Raw genomic sequence first — 19,991 nt, 5'->3', positions numbered from 1 at the left:
TGCAATTTACCCCCCCCCCCCTTGCTAATAAGATACCTCTCAGTCTCTACGCCCACCCCTTCATTGCCAAGCATAGGAAAGAATAATTCAATATTGATCCCCCAGTAGAGTTTTTAAAGGTATATTAATCATTTTTTAATCTTTGAAAGGGGGGGAGGGGAAGGATTTTTTTAATGAATGTTTTACCTGTATTTATCATTTAGAAGACGATTTCTTTCAAATAAAGACTTAACATCATTTATCTAAATCAAAAAAAATTTAAGTAGTATGTATGTATAAATACCAAAATCTATTGTGCATGGTTGTAAAAATACCAAAAGCATGCTGGATGGATGTAAAAATACCAAAAGTATTGTACATGGTTGTAAAAATACCAAAATCATAGGGGATGGATGGATGTAATGATACATAAAATAATGCTGGATGGATGTAAAAAATACAAAAATAATGCTGGATTGTTGTAAAAATACCAAAATCATGCTGGATGGATGTAAAAATACAAAAGTTTATACTGAATATATGTAGAAATACCAAATTAAGGCTGGATGGATGTAAAAATAGAAAAGTTCATACTGACTATATGTAAAAATACCAAAATAATGCTGGATGGATGTAAAAATACAAAATTTTATACTGAATATATGTAAAAATACCAAAATCATGCTGGATGGATGTAAAAATACAAAAGTTTATACTGAATTTATGTAAAAATACCAAAATAATCCTGGATGGATGTAAAAATACAAAAGTTTATACTGAATATATGTAGAAATACCAAAATAATGCTGGATGGATGTAAAAATACAAAAGTTTATACTGAATGTATGTAGAAATACCAAAAAATGTAAAATTAACGGAGAATGTATATTTTTGAAAATGTATTTTGAGAGAAATATTAATTAATGAAATCAATTGAAGTTTAACTTTAAACCTAATATTTTGTAAAACAGGATTTTAGGATTTTTTAATAGTGCTAAGCCAATTCAGCCAATCCAATAGAGATGTACCTCTTGTGTATCAATATATTCATAACTGTTGTCTGAGTAGAAATCTACATCATAGTTCGAGTTCTCAAAATCATAAACAGCAGTATCATCAACTAAACAGATATAAAGTCATTTGATTATTATTATACTTACTATTATTATTATTATTATTATTTATATTTAATTATCGGTAATAATTTTATTGGTAGTAGTATTATTTTTATTTTTGCGAATACCATTTGCTAACAGAAGAGATTTTAAAATTAAGAACCTGAATTTAGGTTGGTGGATGGCGTAGATGAGTAAGTGTAGGAGAATTTTGGAGTAGTTCGGCGCGTATATCGATATTTTTGAGTAGTAGGTCGGTTATAATGATAAATTGGAGTGGTTGGACGAGCATACTGGTATCTAGGAGTAGTTGGACGAGTATACTGGTAGCTAAGAGTAGTTGGACGAGTATACTTGTAACTTGGAATAGTTGAACGATTATATTGAGATTTTGGAGTAGTTGGACTGGGTGTAGGATAAAGATATTTAGATCTAGGAGTGGTGGAGTAGGTAATTTCATATCTATTTGATGTTGAGTAAGGTGAAGGAGTAGTTGTGGAGGAGTAGGTTAACGACTCCTCAAATTCAACCTCTGGGTTCTGATTGTAACTGCTACTGCTGGGGTACGGCCTCTTTGGATATTCCTTAATGTCAGGTTTGGGTGATATGTATTTATACGATTTGATCCCGTCGTTGAAAGGATTTTTTGTTGTGTAAGAGGATACTGAGTTCTGAAACGTCTCAGATGACCATAAATATGGTTTCTTTGGTTCCAGATTTTTGTCTTGATGATTTGAAATCAAGTTAGTTTCCTCTAATCGTCTGTGGTTAAAGTCCTGAAACTGTGAGGCCGGGTAGGAATTGTAAAAGTGTTCAGCTGGGTAGAAACCATTGGCTTCCACGTGATGATCAGCTGTTTTGGTGTCGTCTTCCTTAACTGGGTTCTTAGTTGGTTGATAGGTTCCTGGCCTGTACTGCTCATGGGGTGATTCTCCTTCTGAATAAAACAGTTTTAGATTAATATTGTTATAGAGGAGCTAACTTTTTAATAGGAGCTCCATGAAAGTATTTTACCTGAGATTGAAGAAACTTGACCTGCATTGCTCAGAAAGGATATCGTATTACCTTCTTTCTTCAGGTTTTGCTTTCTCGGTCTGCCTTAACCAATAAACTATATTTAGTGATATGGAATAAAATCTCTTTTTAAAATCAGGTTTTCAAGAATAAAAATAGTTTGCACCAAAAGTTATTGTGAAACCTCAAGTTTTTTAAGGTTAAAAGACCATAATTACCAAGTTACAAGGGGTCATTAGGAACCATTTTGGCACCCTTAAGATAAAGGATTAAAAAAACCATAACATTTAGTCAATAAAAAATAACATACATGATTGAGCAAACATGATTTGTAAAAGAATTTTTTAAGTTACCTTTAACAAATCGTCTTGTAACTCCGTCATTATAGTTCTCAGAAACTCCAAACCTATTCCATCTTCTATATTCAAGGTCATCTACCCTTCGTTTCGTTTTAGGGTACCCGTAATCATAATCATAAATATAATCATATTGATTATAATCATAGAAAGGGCTATACTCATAATCATAATTGATCATAGTTGGAATAGTTCCGAGTCTACTGGTTGTGTCTATACAAACAAGGAGAATCAATCTAAGGTAAAAAAAACATTTAAAAATTCGTGTATACTCATGGCAATTGTATAATAGTACACTTTTTGAAGAAAATTCGATTTTATATGATAGAGAAAGAAAGAAATATAAAACGATAAGTTTTTAATGAAACTCAGAAAAACCTCAATACTTTGATAAAATACAAAATAATTAAAAACTCCATGTCGTTCCTATTGATGATTTGGAGGGGGTAAATCCACCCGATAGTGCGTTGACAACCAGAGCAATTGCTAAACAATAATGCTGTCAGGTTATACCAAGGTTATAAAATAAGGTTGCTTACTCTCGTTGCGCTCCAATGTACAGAAAATATCGTCTCCTAAGCATAGATAGATGAAATCCTCATATGACGTCACTTATTATAGAGGTGAGAGGATGTTATCTATCTATGCCAAGGAGTCGACATTTATCGTATTTATTGGAGCCATCGAGAGTAAGCAACCTTATTATACAACCTTGGTTTATACTATTCTTTAACTGCTAAGAAATTCCTAAACAATAATGGAGTCCGTTTATACTATTATTTAACCACGCTCTACAACATTGTCTGGCCATCTTTTTTATTCTTATCTGTTCCGTTATATTCTGTTCTATTTTCTTATCTGTTCTGTTCTTTCTATTTTGTTTTATACCTTTTTATTAATTGGTTCTGTTCTGTTCTGTTGAGCTTTATTCTGTTCTAATTATTTTTTTCAGCACGCCAATGCATTGTTATTTGTTCTTTTTTGTTCTTGTTCTTATTCTTATTGCTGTTTTTATTTTATTTTTTGTTCTTGTTCTTATTTTTGTTTTTGTTCGTGTTCTTATTTTTTTTTAACGTTCGTTTTTGTTTTTCTTTTTATTCCTGTCTTTTTTGGGCTTTTGTTCTTATTTTAGTGTTTTTGTTCTTGCTCTTGTTCTGACTTTTGTTGTGTTCTATCTGTTGAAGCATAATGTATTGTGAATACTGTATGTATACCTAGTAAGGAAGCAACTGAAATATATCCTCCTGGGGAAAGATCTAGTGTTCCAAGATCTATTTTTCCCAGATCTAAGTTATCCAACCCATCCTGGACACCATTGCTCAGCTGGTTAACTATATCTCCAACGTTAAAACTAAAAATAAAGTCATCAAAAATGTTATGAATAAAAAAGTATCAGCTTAAACTATTACTAAACCCTTTTTCATCGAATCGATCTTACTTTTGTAAATCCTTAATCTGCTCCAAGTTCATAAAATCCTCCAACATGTCTCTCTGGTTTTCAAGGCTTGATTCCAAGAAGTCGTCTTTACTTATACTTTCAGATTTGTTCATAATGAAGCTTTTATTTATAATTTGTTCACGCTCTGTAGCTTTAACAGACTTCGTATCTAGTTCTCTTTTCAGTCTCGATTTAAAGTCATTTACCACAAAACTATCTCCACTTCCGATTTCTTGGTCCATTTTATCTTTCATCTTTTCATTCAGATAAATAGTTCCTTGGACAATTTCAGTTTTTCTTTTTTCATTAGTTTTATTTTTGTTCAGTCTTTCTTCCTGTTCTTCATTCATATTTGAGTATGCATTTTTCTTGTTGTATCCTGCAGCTGCAGACTGAAAACAATAGAATATTATTTTTATACATAATATGTACAGCAATAACCGATGATTAACAGCGGAATGTTGGTCGCTTTTTCTTTTATTTAAAAACTCCGCTAATGTGTTATAGTTTTCATTAATTGTAACTTTTAAAAACTGAATTATTTCTGCAAAAATGAATTCAAATCTTTAGCAATATTTATAATCTATATAATATTTTAAAAATCAGAAGATTTTTAGAGGTTGGGTAAACAATGTAGATGAAATTTCAAGCGACCCTCCGATTCACTACAGTACCGTTTGAATCATCATCTAAGCAAAAATGAGGCAGATATTATCGTTTTTCTATGTTAAGTGTTGAATAAATTTCAAGAGAAAAGTTAAAAACTTCATCATTTTTACTCCGATAAAGGTTAAAAGGGTACGTTTGTGAATCAGGCATGATACTCCATAAATGGCATAAATGGAGGGTCACATGAAATTAAGTCTACAGTCCCTTTAAGCAAAACACTTGTAATTGCATCTTTAATCCCCTTAAGTTTGAAATCTAATCATACACATACGTTATCTATAAAATTGGAAAGGAATTGAGTCTTTTCCCTAATTTTCTAATCCCAATAACTTCGGTACCCAATGTCGTACACCTAAGCTTTTTAATTCTGTTAGATTAAATGTTTGAAATATTAAAGCTTCACATCACCCAGTTGCATCTATATAGGGATTAGAATATTTGAGTTTGTAGCAAAGACTCAATACCTTTAGAAAATTTCTATTTTATTTATAGATTATACTTCGTGATCACTATTTTCTTCACGTACAAATATATATATCACCATTACATGTCAAAATGTGAAATTATGTTATACTCCAGGTGGGTAATATAGCACTGCTCTAGTATAAACCATACAGGGAGAAACTACTAGAAAACACAAGAAAATAATGCCATATGGTCCTATCTAAATATTCATGTACTGGTCTAGCCTTCTTGGGGGTCCCCCTCTTACAAATTACAACAATTCGCGTATTACTCAATGTTCACTTTCTTTTTTTAAATCTTATTTTAAACCTTATAAGAAGTGCTGAGGGAAAATTTCTTGATGAAATGCATGTTAAAATAATTTGAAGACGACATTTGGCATTGTTGTCCAATTTTTTTTCTTCATAACTTTTTGTCGAATTTATCAAATGATACATTTGTTTCTGACACGCAGTAAACGCGACAAAAGTCAAGTTGACAAAAAGAAAATAATTATATTCACTTTGATAGTGAAGCTATCAAAGTGAATATAATTATTTAGATTTTTTCCGTTGGTTGGATCTTAATTCTAAATTAATTTTAAAATTCTTATTTTTTGAGAATATTAAATAAACATTGCCTTTGCTTGAATCCAAGAGAGATTCCGAAGAGGGTGAGAAGAGTTTGAAAAGGATCTATATAAAATATTGAAAATATAAACATAGGTTGCATTGATATTTTAAATAATATTTTGATTTACAAGTAGATGCGTTAAAAAATAGTGACTTGTTTTGTTTTTGGTGGTTTTTCGTTTGTTTTGCATTACCATAATAAACACAAACGAATAAATTTTTTATATTTTGTTTTCATAATGCTCTTATTTTACCGTCCAGTGAAAAATGCGAGCGCCTGATTAAATAAATCTCCGTAGGTCAGGCCAAAGGGAATTCCAATATATCTGAAATATTTAATCAATGCAGATTATCAATGAATAAAAAATAGAAAAATAATAAAAAATTGAGTCAGAAAAACAACTAAGAACTACAGAAGGTAATGAAAGTAATAGATTTATACAGATGTGAATGAATTTTTAAGGAATAAATGAAAAATTACTAATTATTTATGAATTAGTTTCCTGCAGGTAAACAATAATTTAGATAATGAATAATAAAGGATGAATAAATGAATGGCAATGCTACCTGAAATGGAATTAAGTAATTAATTATAAAAGGTTAAAAAAATAAAGAATGTATAAATTAATGAATGCGTACCTTCAACAGACGGACAAAATTAAATGATTTAAAAAAGTATTTATTGAATGTGAGGCTACCTATAGTAGAAGAAACTAAGTAAACTTCCTACTGCCCAGTAATCAAAATGGTTCCCAGCAGCTAAGGTTAAAAAAATAAAGAATGTATAAATGTACAAAAATTAGAAAAACGGAAAAATCTGCGCTAAGTCCCAAAATAGGTTTTTACTTTGAAGGAAGGAACCCTTTATGGAAAAAGTTACAAGCCTGATTCACAACGGTACCCTTTAAACCTTTGACTATACAAAAATGATGGAGATTTCACTATCTTAAAATTGATAAATTTCAATTGCAGTTTCTTATGAAGTTGTGGATTTAGGGAGAAGTAATTGATGTATTTCTTTTCATTTTATAAAACGAGATATCTACTAAACATGACAATTGGTGAATAGTTTAAAATGTCTTCTTCTTTAAGTTGTTTGATACTAAAGAGAATAATAAAACATATTATATGGCAATCATATTATGCTAAAATTAATTTAAAAGTAAAATATATTTGAGTAAAAGAACTAAACTTTAAATAGTATGGAATATCTAATACAGTTTATGGAAGAAGACATTCAAACCTATTCGCCAACTTTCATGTATGGTAACTTCCAAAAATAGTTGAAAAAAAAGTTTTGGCACTAAAAATTTCAGTGGAAAAAAAAATAATGAAATAAAAAGTTTCTGGAATTTTGAGACGTTATTTTCTAGGACTTTTTTTAGGAAAAAAGTCCTTCAGAAAATAGGAACTTTTTTACCGAAGTTTTTTCCCAGAAACTTTTTTTTGTGACTTTCTTTATAGAGTCTATATTAACCTAGTAAGTCCAATAAGCTTTTCCCCCCTAAACCATACGGATAGGCAACATCATACTCCCTTAACAATTTGTCCATAAATAAAAAAGAAAAATATTTTATGAATAAAACCAAAAATTTAATTTGTTTTCGTAAAAGTTGCACAATGATAATCAGAAAACTCTGTAATAGAAAGACGACTTTTGGAACCAAAATATAACTCTAAAAAGTCCAAGAAGCATAATACACAGCAATTGTGCAGCGTAAACCCATTTCCCCCGTTCACTAGATTAGTGATTTATTGCTATAATGTCGTCTTCCTATTCCATAGTTTTCTGGTTATCACTGAACGATTTTTTTTAAATTTAAAAATCGGTAATATTATTGAATTGCAATGTGTTGGTCAATATTTTTTGACTTACATGAAGTTAAAGTGGAGAAAATAAAAAAATCACATTTTTACCTTGGTCGTGTAATGTGTCCGTACTTGATCAGCGGAGGTCTGATAATTGGTGGATTTTGTTGAGCAAAACTGTACGGTCGTCTTTGATGTAGAACTGCTTTTACACGGGGTCGATTAACAAGATGTTGGTTGATAAAGGGCCTCTGATACCCGACATAGACAGCTTTAAACCCAGGCTGATTTCCAGTACGTGATAATCTTTTAACTAGACTTTGCTTGTTAATTTTTATTGCAACATCCCTTGGCATGTCAAAATAGTCGTTTCGCATAAGTCGATTCTGTTAAAAAGTTTTTACATTTTTTAATGATTATCTAACACAAGTATTCTTATGTTATCCAGATCCTTTCTCACAGGACTGCTTCGCTTATTTTCTTCAGGTCTCACCCTGAAAAATTAATAAAAATCTTACAGTGGTCTTCAGAATTAAGAGCTAGTTTTTGCTACGTTGTTATGAATTTATCAGAAGTTAAAAAATTCATATACTTCTATGTTAAACAAGTTTTTTACAAAAAATTCGTCCTGGCCAATTCAACTTTTTTGGGGTATCGCCGTATACTATCACAATGCCACAAGGATGTTTTTTTGTTAATGTCACTGCATCAACTGAGAGAAAAATGACGCGGAAAGATGAGCAAGTGATGCAATAAATCATTGGAAACAGGGGTATCCATATCACGTTGAGTTTGTGTAGAAATTAGATTCATATAAATTGTGAAAAAACCATTGTTGATAAAAACTTAAAAAATTTTAAGTCTAATTTAAATAAAAGTTTTCTATAATATAGTTGATATGGTGAACCCTGTGGTTTCCTAGTTTAAAAATGCTTCATCATTCTAAATATATTTTTACCAACTTTCATCCAGAGAAATCTTATTTATAAATTAATCCAATGATGACGTAATAGGAAACCAAAGATAAATCCTTTTGGGTGCTCTTTCCTTTTTAATGCAGGGTGTATTGTGTTTTGGGAAGGAGGAGGGGGGAGGGGGGGGGGTAAATGATTCTTAACCCATGTCTTAAACTATGGCATATAATGGCAATAAAATATCCCCCCCGTCGTACGAGTAGTTAGAGAGTAACTGTAATTAATATATATTTATATCTATTAAATGCAACATAGATTTAAAAATTACCCCCGTCGTACGAGTAGTTAGAGAGTAACTGTAATTAATATATATTTATATCTATTATAATGCAACACAGATTTAAATGCTTATTAACGATTTATTGTAAGAAAAAAGCTAATAATGACTTTATGAACTTGAATGATCACAATATCAATCAGAACTGGAAATAAAATTGATTCTAAAAACTTCTCTGTTCTAAATATTAATATTGAGAGCCGGGAAGGTAATATAGTTTGGTATATTTGTACAGGGTGTCCCTTTAAACATGAGGATTCAAATGATGATGACGACATTATTAAAAATAAACAACATTTTTAACAAAATATGAACACCTTTCAGTCTTTCAATCTTGATTTAATACAAATTTTTTCTAAAATTAATGTGTTCAAATGAAAGACATTGAAATGTCGTCACATCCCTGAGCCCACCTTACTAATCTGTCTGAATGGAGTAGAATTGAATAGAAGGGACATCATGGTAGCTCTTTAATCTACAGAAAAATATTATCATCTTTTAATAATTTTTTAATGTGAATTACAAAAAATTGGTATTCGTGTAAATATGGTACTAATCTAGTCTTTTCCATTATTTGTTTAATACATGGTTTCCCACAAAAGATGAGAATTTAATTACGACCTAAAACCTTCCAATGTTGGCCTTGATTTGGACTTTTGAACTTAATTTTAATGTTTTAATGGTACATATGACATGATAAAACATGTGTACAGCTGCAGTAATAAAAATAAATGAATTTTGAAAATTTTTGTCCTCTGTATCATCAAGAACATTGAGAACTAAATAGCACATAACACACACTTGCGGTATAGCACATCTTACAGATTTTACAAATACAGGATTTTCCACAAAGGATGAGACTTCAAAGACGACTTTAAAATTCCTCAGTCTTTGTTCTTAAATTGATGGTTGAATGCAGCTGTAAACTTGTTTTTATTTTCAAGAACTAGGTTACCACGCCATTAAACAAGGCTTTATTTAAGGCAAAAACACAAGTTAAACCTGAAAATTGTCTTATTCAATGAGTTTCAGGTTGTTATTTAATTGTCTGATCCTGTGAGAGTAACCCTGTAGAGTACTATAAAGGGATGATCCTATTCTAGGTGGTAAAGGTATCCTATCCATGCACCTGTATGAACTTATTATGTTGTCTGCAAAACTTGAAGGAAGGGGTTTCTCAAGCTTCTCTGAAAACGAGATGATTTAAAAACATTATATTAAGACGATATTTATTATACAGTTTGGTTAGTTAGTAAATTAAAACAATTATTCACAGCTAGAAAATTGCCCATATAATGATTTACCCTGCATGAAAAAAGGCAAAATTGAAAAATATTTTTAACTAACAAAAATGACTTCATTTCAGAAAATCAGATATTAAAAATTTTACAAAACTGTGTCTACCTAAATTTCTCCAAAGTTTCCTCTTGCTCTGCGGCAAATCTCTTTGTTTGTCTCCTTTAGTCACTGGTTTTGGTCTAATCTTGTCTTCTTGGTTAGACAGTCTAGCAATCTCAGAATTATCTTCTTGTTCATGTGTTCTTGCTGAACCCTTATACTCTGTATTAAGGTCTTGAAGATTGTATCTAAAGATAAAAATGGTGTCACTGCGTGACTGCAGTGAATAATTTATTGAGATTTGAAGACGACATTTTAAAAGTATGGTTACCTGAATGGACCACTATTTCGGTGATTAGCTGAAATAATTAAAACATCAATAGGAAATCTTTTTCATATTTTTACATAGAAATTAAAATTTAAAGGGGGTTATCTCTAATCACGATTGTATAGCTTCCTAATTTCAAAATTTCAATTGAACATTCAGGAAATGGTCCTGAAGAAAGTTAACTTAGGAGGAACCTACGAGAAAGTTTCATTTCTAACATTGAAATGCAAAAAGATGTTTATTTGATTGATTAAATTTTCCTTAGCTTTTATTTAGAAAATTTATCCTGGAAGTCTGTTTTAAATATTCCTAGATTTGATTCTGTTGTTGTTATTCTTTCGTCGTCATAACCTTAAATACAAAGATAAATTTTATGTTATTTTGCACTTAGAAAAGTTAACTTATTCAGAAATTTGTAATTTTCAATTTGTAACAACAATATTCTAGAGATTTATAATTATATTTAAACTATTTGATGATTTGTTTAAGAAAACCTTTTAATAAAAAGAATCTCTGTGCTGAGATATCGTTTAAAGGGACTTTAAGCATAATTTCAAGTGATCCTCCACAAAGATAGCAAGATATTTGTAAAAGTTTTGTTTGATCAAGCATGAATTAGATATCAATGGTTATCATTTGAAAAACTGATCTTTTATTTTGGTTTCACTTCAAAAGTGACTTGAGCATTTCTACTGCATGAAGACATGTAGGAATTAGGAATTATCTGAATTAAATACTTTTAAATATAGAAAACTACAATTTCTTCTCCATTATTGATCAGATAAAGGTTTCAAGAGCATTGTAAATTGGTCATTGGCATCTTTCCATGTCAATTAAAATTACGCTTACAGTCCCTTTAAAAAAATGTGTGTTTTTACTCATAATGATACTCAGTACTCACATGGTCTAGATGATTTTGGCGACAAAACACTTTTTTCGCCTGTTTCTTCGAAGATATTATCAACTGCAGTATTCTCAACTAGATTCTCGACTTTTTCTTTGATTTTTCTTCCATGTACCGGTGTTTGTTTGTTTTGTACACGATGATGACGTTTTGGATTTAAAGGGAACCGTAAGCGTTTTCTCTGAAATTGTTTCTGGAGATCAAGTCTTGGAACCTTTAATCTAAAAACAAATTATACTAATATGGGACCAGATATAATAACTAGAGAGACATAGTTGAACCCCTCAGACTAAGTTGAACCACTTCTCGTCAGCTTGACCGGTGAACAAGATAACTGGTTCAACTATGAATCGCTACTCAATGGTTATAAATATTTTAGTAAAATGATAAAAATATGTGGAGGAAAAGTTATTAACAGCTTGGTACTCAATGAACATAAACAATTCCTTTAATTAAACATTAAAGAAAAATCTAAAAAGAAAATCATTCAACTTAGGTCTTCAATCCAGTTTCACGTTCCCACCTTCGCTTATGTAATCTTTTAGATAACTTATCCTCGTCTTCTTCCTGTAGATATATCCTTCTACGGATCTCTTCACCAGTCTATATATATACAATAACAATAACAATGACAATAACAATAGCCATAAAATAACAATAACTATAACAAAAACAATAACAATAACAATAACGTTGTCAATAAGAGTAAGAATTTCGATAGCAATCAATATTAATAACAGTTTTAATATCAATATTAACAACAACAACAATATCAATAACAATATTAGCAAGAACAATAACTATAACAAATTATTTACATTAACTTTAAGAATAACAATAACTGTAACATTAACAAAACTATAGGCAATAGCAATAACAAAAAATAAATTCTTTTACCAATAAAAATTGCAATAGTAAATCTATTACATTTACAAAATCAATAACAGCTATATCAACAGTATTAAAGTATTACGATATATATTACTCAAATAAAAATATTAAGATTAATGTAAATGTACCGGTAAAGGTGGACTAGGTTTGTACTCTAATAAATAAAATACTAAGAATGTAAATGTACCGGTAAAGGTGGACTAGGTTTGTACTCTAATAAATAAAATACTAAGAATGTAAATGTACCGGTAAAGGTGGACTAGGTTTGTACTATAATAAAATACTAAGAATGGAAATGTACCGGTAAAGGTGGACTAAGTTTGTACTCTAATAAAATACTAAGAATGGAAATGTACCGGTAAGGGTGGACTAGGTTTGTACTCTAATAAAATACTTAGAATGGAAATGTACCGGTAAAGATGGAAGGTTTGAGTTACTGATGAATTCTATAACTAGAGCAGTTAAAGCTAATAGAAACCCTCCCACGGAAAGAGCTGCAGTTCCGATACTTCTGAAAAAATACGTGTTTTGTGATATAAATTAGGACTCAGGACTGTCGGCCTAATCTAATGTCAACCTAGCTAAATTTAATGAGGATAATGCTCGATTCCCTCTAATGTTATCATGGAATCTGTAAACAAAAATGTGGAAAATAATATGTTTTTCTGGCTTAATAAATGTTTTTTTTTCAACAATTTCTTTTTTTAGTTTTTATGAAGATAAATAGAAAATTGTACAAAATCATTTTGATAATATAACAGTTTTCCAATATTTCCCACTTGTAGAATAAATACTTGAAGATTCTTGAAGCCCGGGGAGTATGGACCCTGCCTGTCAATTACGCTATTTTACAGGGAAACGAAAGATATTTTTTTAATACGATATCTAATCATTTACCTGGCACTGTACTCCTGGTTGAATATATTTAGATCTAAGGATTGACCGGCCACTGAGGTAATATTTATCAGGTCTTCTAGGTTAGACATTGCATCTTTAGGTCGGCAAAATCTAGAAGGAAAACATGACTTGCAAATTATTTTTGCAGGTAAAATATTCTGCAATTCGTTCATGAACAGAACATTTTACTTCTTTTTAATATTGAAATCTTGATTTTAAATACAATAATTAAAAGGATTCAATTTCTAAATGAATCTTGATGTTACCTTACATGAAGGTAATATATGTGTTGTAATTGTCCTTTAATAAAAATTACCAACACGTTTACAAATGTGTTGTAACTTGAAATACATAATTAGCTTTTGTTTTGTTTGTTTAGATAAATTATGCTGGAAAGATACTATTCCAATTCCATCTACTGAACTGATATGTAAATCAACCCAATAGCTTTAAACATTTAGAAAAATCCTTACTAAATGGTTATATTGGAATGGGGTCGAAAATAAAGGCTCACTGAATATGTACAGTGGAATCTTAGATCAGTCATGGAAGTCAAAGTGTAGAGTATAAATGTTGCATTTTCGAAGGTTTAATTGAACTCTCAATTTAAAAAAATCACAAAATACATATTTATTTGTACACATTTCTCAATTGAAAACAATGCTCTATTAACTGATTTTTATCGAATAAACTTTCTCCTTCTTAAAGACAAATGACAATTTTTACTTTTACACCTAAATAATGATTTAATAATTGTAATATCTTCGCCATATGGTTGATCATTTCTTTACGTTTAATCAGATGTTACAAACTTTTTAACAAAAATAGTTATACCCACTTTTTATCAAATATGTTGCAAATTAGATGTTAAATACACATGAGAATTAGGTTACGCCATTAAATTCGTCTTTTATTACGCGGCAGCCGTGAATTTTGGTTCACAAGATCGAGCCTGCATAATATTATTAAATAAATCGATTGAGGATATATATATATATATATATGGAAGAAATATATATTTAAACATCTAAAATGTATATTTAAACTGAAAAAGTTGAAAATACTATATATATTTAGCTACGCTCGGTTTGATCAACGACTAGTTTAAATAACTACTTTATTAACTTGACTAAAAAACTATATAAATTTACTTTGGAAAATCATATCATTTTTACTAGCTGACGTGGCAGGAAATTCAAGAGCAGCTTGCCGCGTTCTCATATCCGGCTTCAGGTTGGATCGTCTTCCGCCACATATATATATATATATATATATATAATGTATATTGAGACAATTAATATTATTGAACTTTAACAATTTGAATTAACAAATGTAACCTTTGCGCCTTTTAGTTCTTGTATCGGGAAATCATTATCTTTGTTTTTAATAAAAATTGGATTGTCAATTTTTGTCACTTTTATTACCATGGTTTTGAACTTTTGAGGACTATTTCCGCTTCTCTAAAATAAACTGAAGTTACATAGTTCCCTAGCTTTGACAAATCTGATCTAACTTAAACCAATGAAATAAATTTAGCTGCTGAAATAAATTTTTAATTGATCATTTTTCATGTACAGTGGGACTCATGAAACTGTGAAATAGGAAGACGAGATAAAAGCGTGCAATCTTATCTGTTTTTGATGAATCGTTTTAAAGCAAATACGTTAAAAATCAACTTATCAACTAAAAGTCTGTGCACTCTATAACAGTCTACTCAGTTGATGTGTTTCGACTTTCGTGTTCATTGGAATATTCAAATTCATTACATAAGTCTTATACTCGTATTCCTATTCCAAAGTTGTATGGGTCTCCCTATATGAAAAAATAAGATTGGCTTAAAACATCAAACCATATGTGTCCTCTCTTGCTATATTCGTTTACGATACTGAAAAAGGAAAAAATAATGGATGATTATAAGAAACAAGAAGGGGGAGGCCGGAAAAAATGTTAACAAGATCGAAAGAAATTTAAAGATTTATGATAAAGATTGCAGTTTAAGTTTAGATATTCCCCCCCCCCTAATCCGTTTGTAAAGACCATGAAAATGGGAAACTTTAATAAAATATCGAAACTTGAGGAAATCTGTGAGAAACAAGACAAGTTATAAACTGCACCTATCTATAGTATATAATCATCGCACTAAGATATATATAAACTTGTTTCTGCCTACAGAGATATATACACTCAATGCCATAATATAAATCTCCTTTTCTTTTCTTTAAACTGAACATCAACAAACAAAATTCAAGCCATTTAACCCCCCCCCCCCCCTCTTTTTTTATCCAATCATGTATTCGCCCCTGTTAACACTATTATCCATATATATATCTACACTCTGCAATATAATTCTAGCCTTCAGATCCACACTCTGCAGTATAATCAAAGCCCGTAGATCTACACTCTACAGTGTAATCATAGCCTGTAGATCCACACTCTGCAATGTAATCATAGTCTGTAGATCTACACTCTGCAGTGTAGTCATAGCCTGTAGATCTACACTCTGCAGTGTAATCATAGTCTGTAGATCCACACTCTGTAGTGTAATCATAGTCTGTAGATCTACACTCTGCAGTGTAATCATAGCCTGTAGATCTACACTCTGCAGTGTAATCATAGTCTTAGATCTACACTATGCAGCGTAATCAAAGCCTGCAGATCTACACTCTGTAGTGTAATCATAGTCTGTAGATCTACACTCTGCAGTGTAATCATAGCCTGCAGATCTACACTCTGCAGTGTAATCATAGTCTGTAGATCTACACTCTGCAGTGTAATCATAGCCTGTAGATCTACACTCTGCAGTGTAATCATAGCCGTAGATTTACACTCTGCAGTGTAATCATAGCCTGAAGATCTACACTCTGCAGTGTAATCATAGTCTGTAGATCTACACTCTGCAGTGTAAACATAGCCTGTAGATCCACACTCTGTAGTGTAATCATAGCCTGTAGATCCACACTCTGCAGTGTAATTATAGCCTGTAGATCTACACTCTGCAGTGTAATCATACCCTGTTAATCTACACTCTGCAGTGTAATAATAGCCTGTAGATCCACACTCTGCAGTGTAATCATAGTCTGTAGGTCTAAACTCTGCAGTGTAATCATAGCCTGTAGATTTACACTCTGCAGTGTAATCATAGTTTGTAGATCCACACTCTACAGTGTATTCACAGCCTGTAGATCTACACTCTGCAGTGTAATCATAGTCTGTAGATCCACACTCTGCAGTGTAATCATAGTCAGTAGATCCACACTCTGCAGTGTAATCATAGCCTGTAGATCCACACTCTGCAGTGTAATTATAGCCTGTAGATCTACACTCTGCAGTGTAATCATAGTCTGTAGATCTAAACTCTGCAGTGTAATCATAGTCTGTAGATCCACACTCTACAGTGTAATCATAGCCTGTAGATCCACACTCTGCAGTGTAATAATAGCATGTAGATCCACACTCTGCAATATAATTCTAGCCTTCAGATCTACACTCTGCAGTGTAATCATAGACTGCAGATCTACACTATGCAGTATAATCATAGCCCGTAGATCTAGACTCTGCGCGGCGGTGTTTCCTGTAAATCTAAACTCTTCAGTGTAATCAAAGCCTGTAGATCTACACTCTACACTGTAATCATAGTCTGTATAATCTACACTCTGTCGTGTAATTATAGCCTGTCTACACTCTGCAGTGTAATCATAGCCTGTAGATCTACACTCTACAGTGTAATCATAGCCTGTAGATCTACGCTCTGCAGTGTAATCATAGCCTATAGATCCACACTCTGCAGTGTAATCATAGTCTGTAGATCCACACTCTGCAGTGTAATCATAGTCTGTAGATCCACACTCTGCAGTGTAATTATAGCCTGTAGATCTACGCTCTACAGTGTAATCATAGCCTGTAGATCTACACTCTGCAGTGTAATCATAGCCTGTAGATCTACACTCTAATCATAGCCTGTAGATCCACACTTTGCAGTGTAATCATAGCCTGTAGATCCACACTCTGCAGTGTAATCATAGCCTGTAGATCTACACTCTGCAATATAATTCTAGCCTTCAGATCTACACACTGCAGTGTAATCATAGACTGCAGATCTACACTATGAAGTGTAATCATAGCCCGTAGATCTACACTTAGCAGTGTAATCATAGTCTGTATAATCTACACTCTGCCGTGTAATTATAGCCTGTCTACACTCTGCAGTGTAATCATAGCCTGTAGATCTACACTCTACAGTGTAATCATAGCCTGTAGATCGGCACTTTGCAGTGTAATCATAGCTTGTAGATCTACACTTTGCAGTGTTATCACATGGCCTGCAGATCTGCACTCTGCAATAATATTTTGCAGTTATACAATCTGTATTATAATTCTAGTCTGGACTTCTTCACTCTGCAATATAAGTCTACTCTGCAGATATACAATCTGTAACAGTTTGTTTCTAACGTATTTCTGCAATATAATTCTGTTTTGCATGTCTATACATTGCAAATATAATTCTAAATTCAATAGCTTGCAGATATACACTGAAATATAATTCTAGTTTGCAAAACTATACACTTTGAAAATATAACTCTACTCTCAAGACTCAGATCAACACTCTGCAACTATAATTCTAGCTTGTAGATCTACACTCTGCAAAAACAATGCTCTTGCATAGCACTCTGCTGTATATAATGTGATTAACGTGGATTTATTTTATAAATATAGATTTAAACTTAAAACTTAACCCACTAATTTACAGCATATACAATTCATGTAAAAAAGCCCCAGTGATGGGGGAAGGTTCTTCAACCCCTAATAGCTTCCATCCTTCAATTGAATTACAAACATTGTTTCGAGCAGCAGGTCTTTGCTTTTAGTTTTAAATGCTTATTTTCCATTAAAAAAAATACTTTATATTTTATTTTACACATTTTACGTATTTTTTCGTTTTTCTTTACTTAAAAAATTGTATTTTTTTTTGAGAGTTTATAAGTTTGATGCCAACCTTAAATACGTATATTTTTGTAAAGATAATATACTAAGCAATTTTTAAAGTTTTTAGGTTTTTTTTTACGTTTTTTTGGGTTTTTTCTTTACTAAAGAAATGGCATTTTTTTAAAGTTTAAAAGTTTGAGGCAAACCTAAAAATTAATTTGCCTAAGTTTTTATGTTTTTATTTTACGTATTTTTCGGTTTTTTTCTTTATTTAAAAATTAGTTTTTTTTGAGTTTACAAGTTTGATACAAACCAAAAAATACGTATATTTTCAATACATTGCGTAAATATATTCAAGAAACCTCAACTTCAATAAATTTCATGCCCAGTAATTTTTCTAAGTTTTTTCGGTTTTTATTTTACGCATTTTTACGTATTTTTCGGGTTTTTTCTTTGCTTAAAAAATAGACTTTTCTAGAGTTTAAAAGTTTGATGCAAACCTAAAAATACGTATATTTTCAATATATTGTATAAATATATTAAAAAAAAACTCAACTTCAGAAAAATGCATTTTTAAGATAGAATTTAAAAATATTTTATCATTTTTCAAGAGAATTGTTATGTAAGAAATTTAATGCAAACATTTGGGTAAATACAATGTTTCAAAATTTCTATCATTTTGGAGTAAATTGATGTTTTCCTTATAGAATCAATGTCAGTAAATTCAGGATTTTTTTATAAATAGAAGTTTCACTTTAATAGTCTTGTAACAGGTATAATGGTAAGTGTATGAAGCTATAACAGATATTGAATACGTAAATGTTGAAAATACAGACTAGGTGTATGTATGAATGTTGATTTAGATGACTACAGATGAAGGAATGATGATGGTGTGAATTTGCGTAGGTAAAACCTATAAATTCCTGATTCATTGGATTTTTTAGGTTTTTTACATACGCATTTTTACGTTTGTCATATACATATTTTTACCCATATAAAATACGTATTTTTTACCAAGAAAATGGTTACAAAAATATGTATGTCAGACGTATGGAAAATACGTGACATACGTATTCCAAACATAAAAATACATATATATATATACGAATGCCATATATGTATTTACAGGTTTTCCGGTTAGTAGGGAACTCACCTAGTAAAGTACGAGTAACTGCCTTGCCCTCTATTATAGTTTTTAACGATTTTAAGAGGAAACTGAAAAATGTTCGCTTGATTTAAATTTCAGTTATTTTGTAGTTTATGTTTTTTAGAACAATTTTTTTTGATTAATTGTCTACAACTGTATATATTTAAGTGTTTTTGGCCTGTGAAAGAAACTTGATCAAGGTATTTTTTGAAACTGGGATTTAAAAGACTGTAAAATATTGTGTAAAAAGTTATTTTATCGGACTAAAGTAAATGATGTACACTACACACTACACAGCCTAATTCTTCCTTATAAAAGTATTAAGTAACATATGAAATTCTAGGATTTTTTAAACTGATGTTATATTTTTCCTTAGATAGAACCACAATTTTTTAAAACTCACATGCATGGTTCCAAAAATTAAACTATATATATAGGTTTATGTCAGGGTTCTAATCGCCCTTTAACAAGCCACGAAAACCATAAAGCATAATTTTTGCCTTAGCAATTAATGATTAAAGTTAGAATATATACACTTTAGGGTAGATTAAAATTCTAAAGCCTAAAAGAAGTATTGAGTAGTCTCTCTGAAGATCATCTTTAGTCATCCGTCCTCTTTATTCTCTTATGATACTCTCCAGTTGTGTGGGGGGAAATAATATAATTTTTGCGGGCAAAGTGCGCTGAAATTTTGTTTCCCCCTGGATTTTTTTTACAGTGAATTCGGTCAATACGTACTAGAGATGTCAACGATAGTGTAACGTAACGTAAAATGTACGTTTTTGTACGTTACGTTACAATAATGTGTAACGTTTGGATATATTCTATATAACGTGAACGTTAAACGTTAACGTTA

The 19,991-nt window shown here is 31.0% G+C and overlaps 2 protein-coding genes across 2 annotated transcripts in view; both read right to left on the bottom strand.

Moving 5' to 3' along the window:
- Positions 1 to 10,278, bottom strand: part of LOC111699706 (uncharacterized) — an 11,436-nt gene extending 1,158 nt beyond the window's left edge. The window contains exons 1-16 of the mRNA XM_023470433.1: positions 10,112 to 10,278; positions 9,837 to 9,894; positions 9,121 to 9,182; positions 7,565 to 7,950; positions 7,125 to 7,183; positions 6,346 to 6,406; positions 5,902 to 5,973; positions 5,656 to 5,710; positions 3,903 to 4,294; positions 3,679 to 3,815; positions 2,891 to 2,950; positions 2,462 to 2,677; positions 2,109 to 2,192; positions 1,258 to 2,031; positions 1,008 to 1,099; positions 187 to 242 (exon numbers count right to left, since the gene is read on the bottom strand). Coding sequence (XP_023326201.1) covers positions 187 to 242; positions 1,008 to 1,099; positions 1,258 to 2,031; positions 2,109 to 2,192; positions 2,462 to 2,677; positions 2,891 to 2,950; positions 3,679 to 3,815; positions 3,903 to 4,294; positions 5,656 to 5,710; positions 5,902 to 5,973; positions 6,346 to 6,406; positions 7,125 to 7,183; positions 7,565 to 7,833 — 2,327 coding nt within the window. The 5' untranslated portion in view covers positions 7,834 to 7,950; positions 9,121 to 9,182; positions 9,837 to 9,894; positions 10,112 to 10,278. The remainder of the gene's footprint in view (positions 1 to 186; positions 243 to 1,007; positions 1,100 to 1,257; positions 2,032 to 2,108; positions 2,193 to 2,461; positions 2,678 to 2,890; positions 2,951 to 3,678; positions 3,816 to 3,902; positions 4,295 to 5,655; positions 5,711 to 5,901; positions 5,974 to 6,345; positions 6,407 to 7,124; positions 7,184 to 7,564; positions 7,951 to 9,120; positions 9,183 to 9,836; positions 9,895 to 10,111) is intronic.
- Positions 10,279 to 10,641: 363 nt separating this feature from the next.
- Positions 10,642 to 13,171, bottom strand: LOC111699692 (uncharacterized). Its single transcript, XM_023470416.1, has 5 exons — positions 13,066 to 13,171; positions 12,580 to 12,679; positions 11,801 to 11,880; positions 11,275 to 11,498; positions 10,642 to 10,724 (listed from the first exon to the last, which is right to left on the bottom strand). Exons 1-5 carry the CDS (start codon positions 13,152 to 13,154, stop codon positions 10,642 to 10,644), a joined length of 576 nt encoding a protein of 191 aa, XP_023326184.1. The 5' UTR covers positions 13,155 to 13,171.
- Positions 13,172 to 19,991: the final 6,820 nt, after the last annotated feature.

This window comes from Eurytemora carolleeae, unplaced genomic scaffold (assembly GCF_000591075.1).
Source record: "Eurytemora carolleeae unplaced genomic scaffold, Eaff_2.0 scaffold324, whole genome shotgun sequence".
NCBI classification, from domain to species: Eukaryota; Metazoa; Arthropoda; class Copepoda; order Calanoida; family Temoridae; genus Eurytemora; species Eurytemora carolleeae.
Note: the sequence above shows the minus strand (reverse complement) of the source record. Positions and strands in the feature narration are given on the sequence as shown.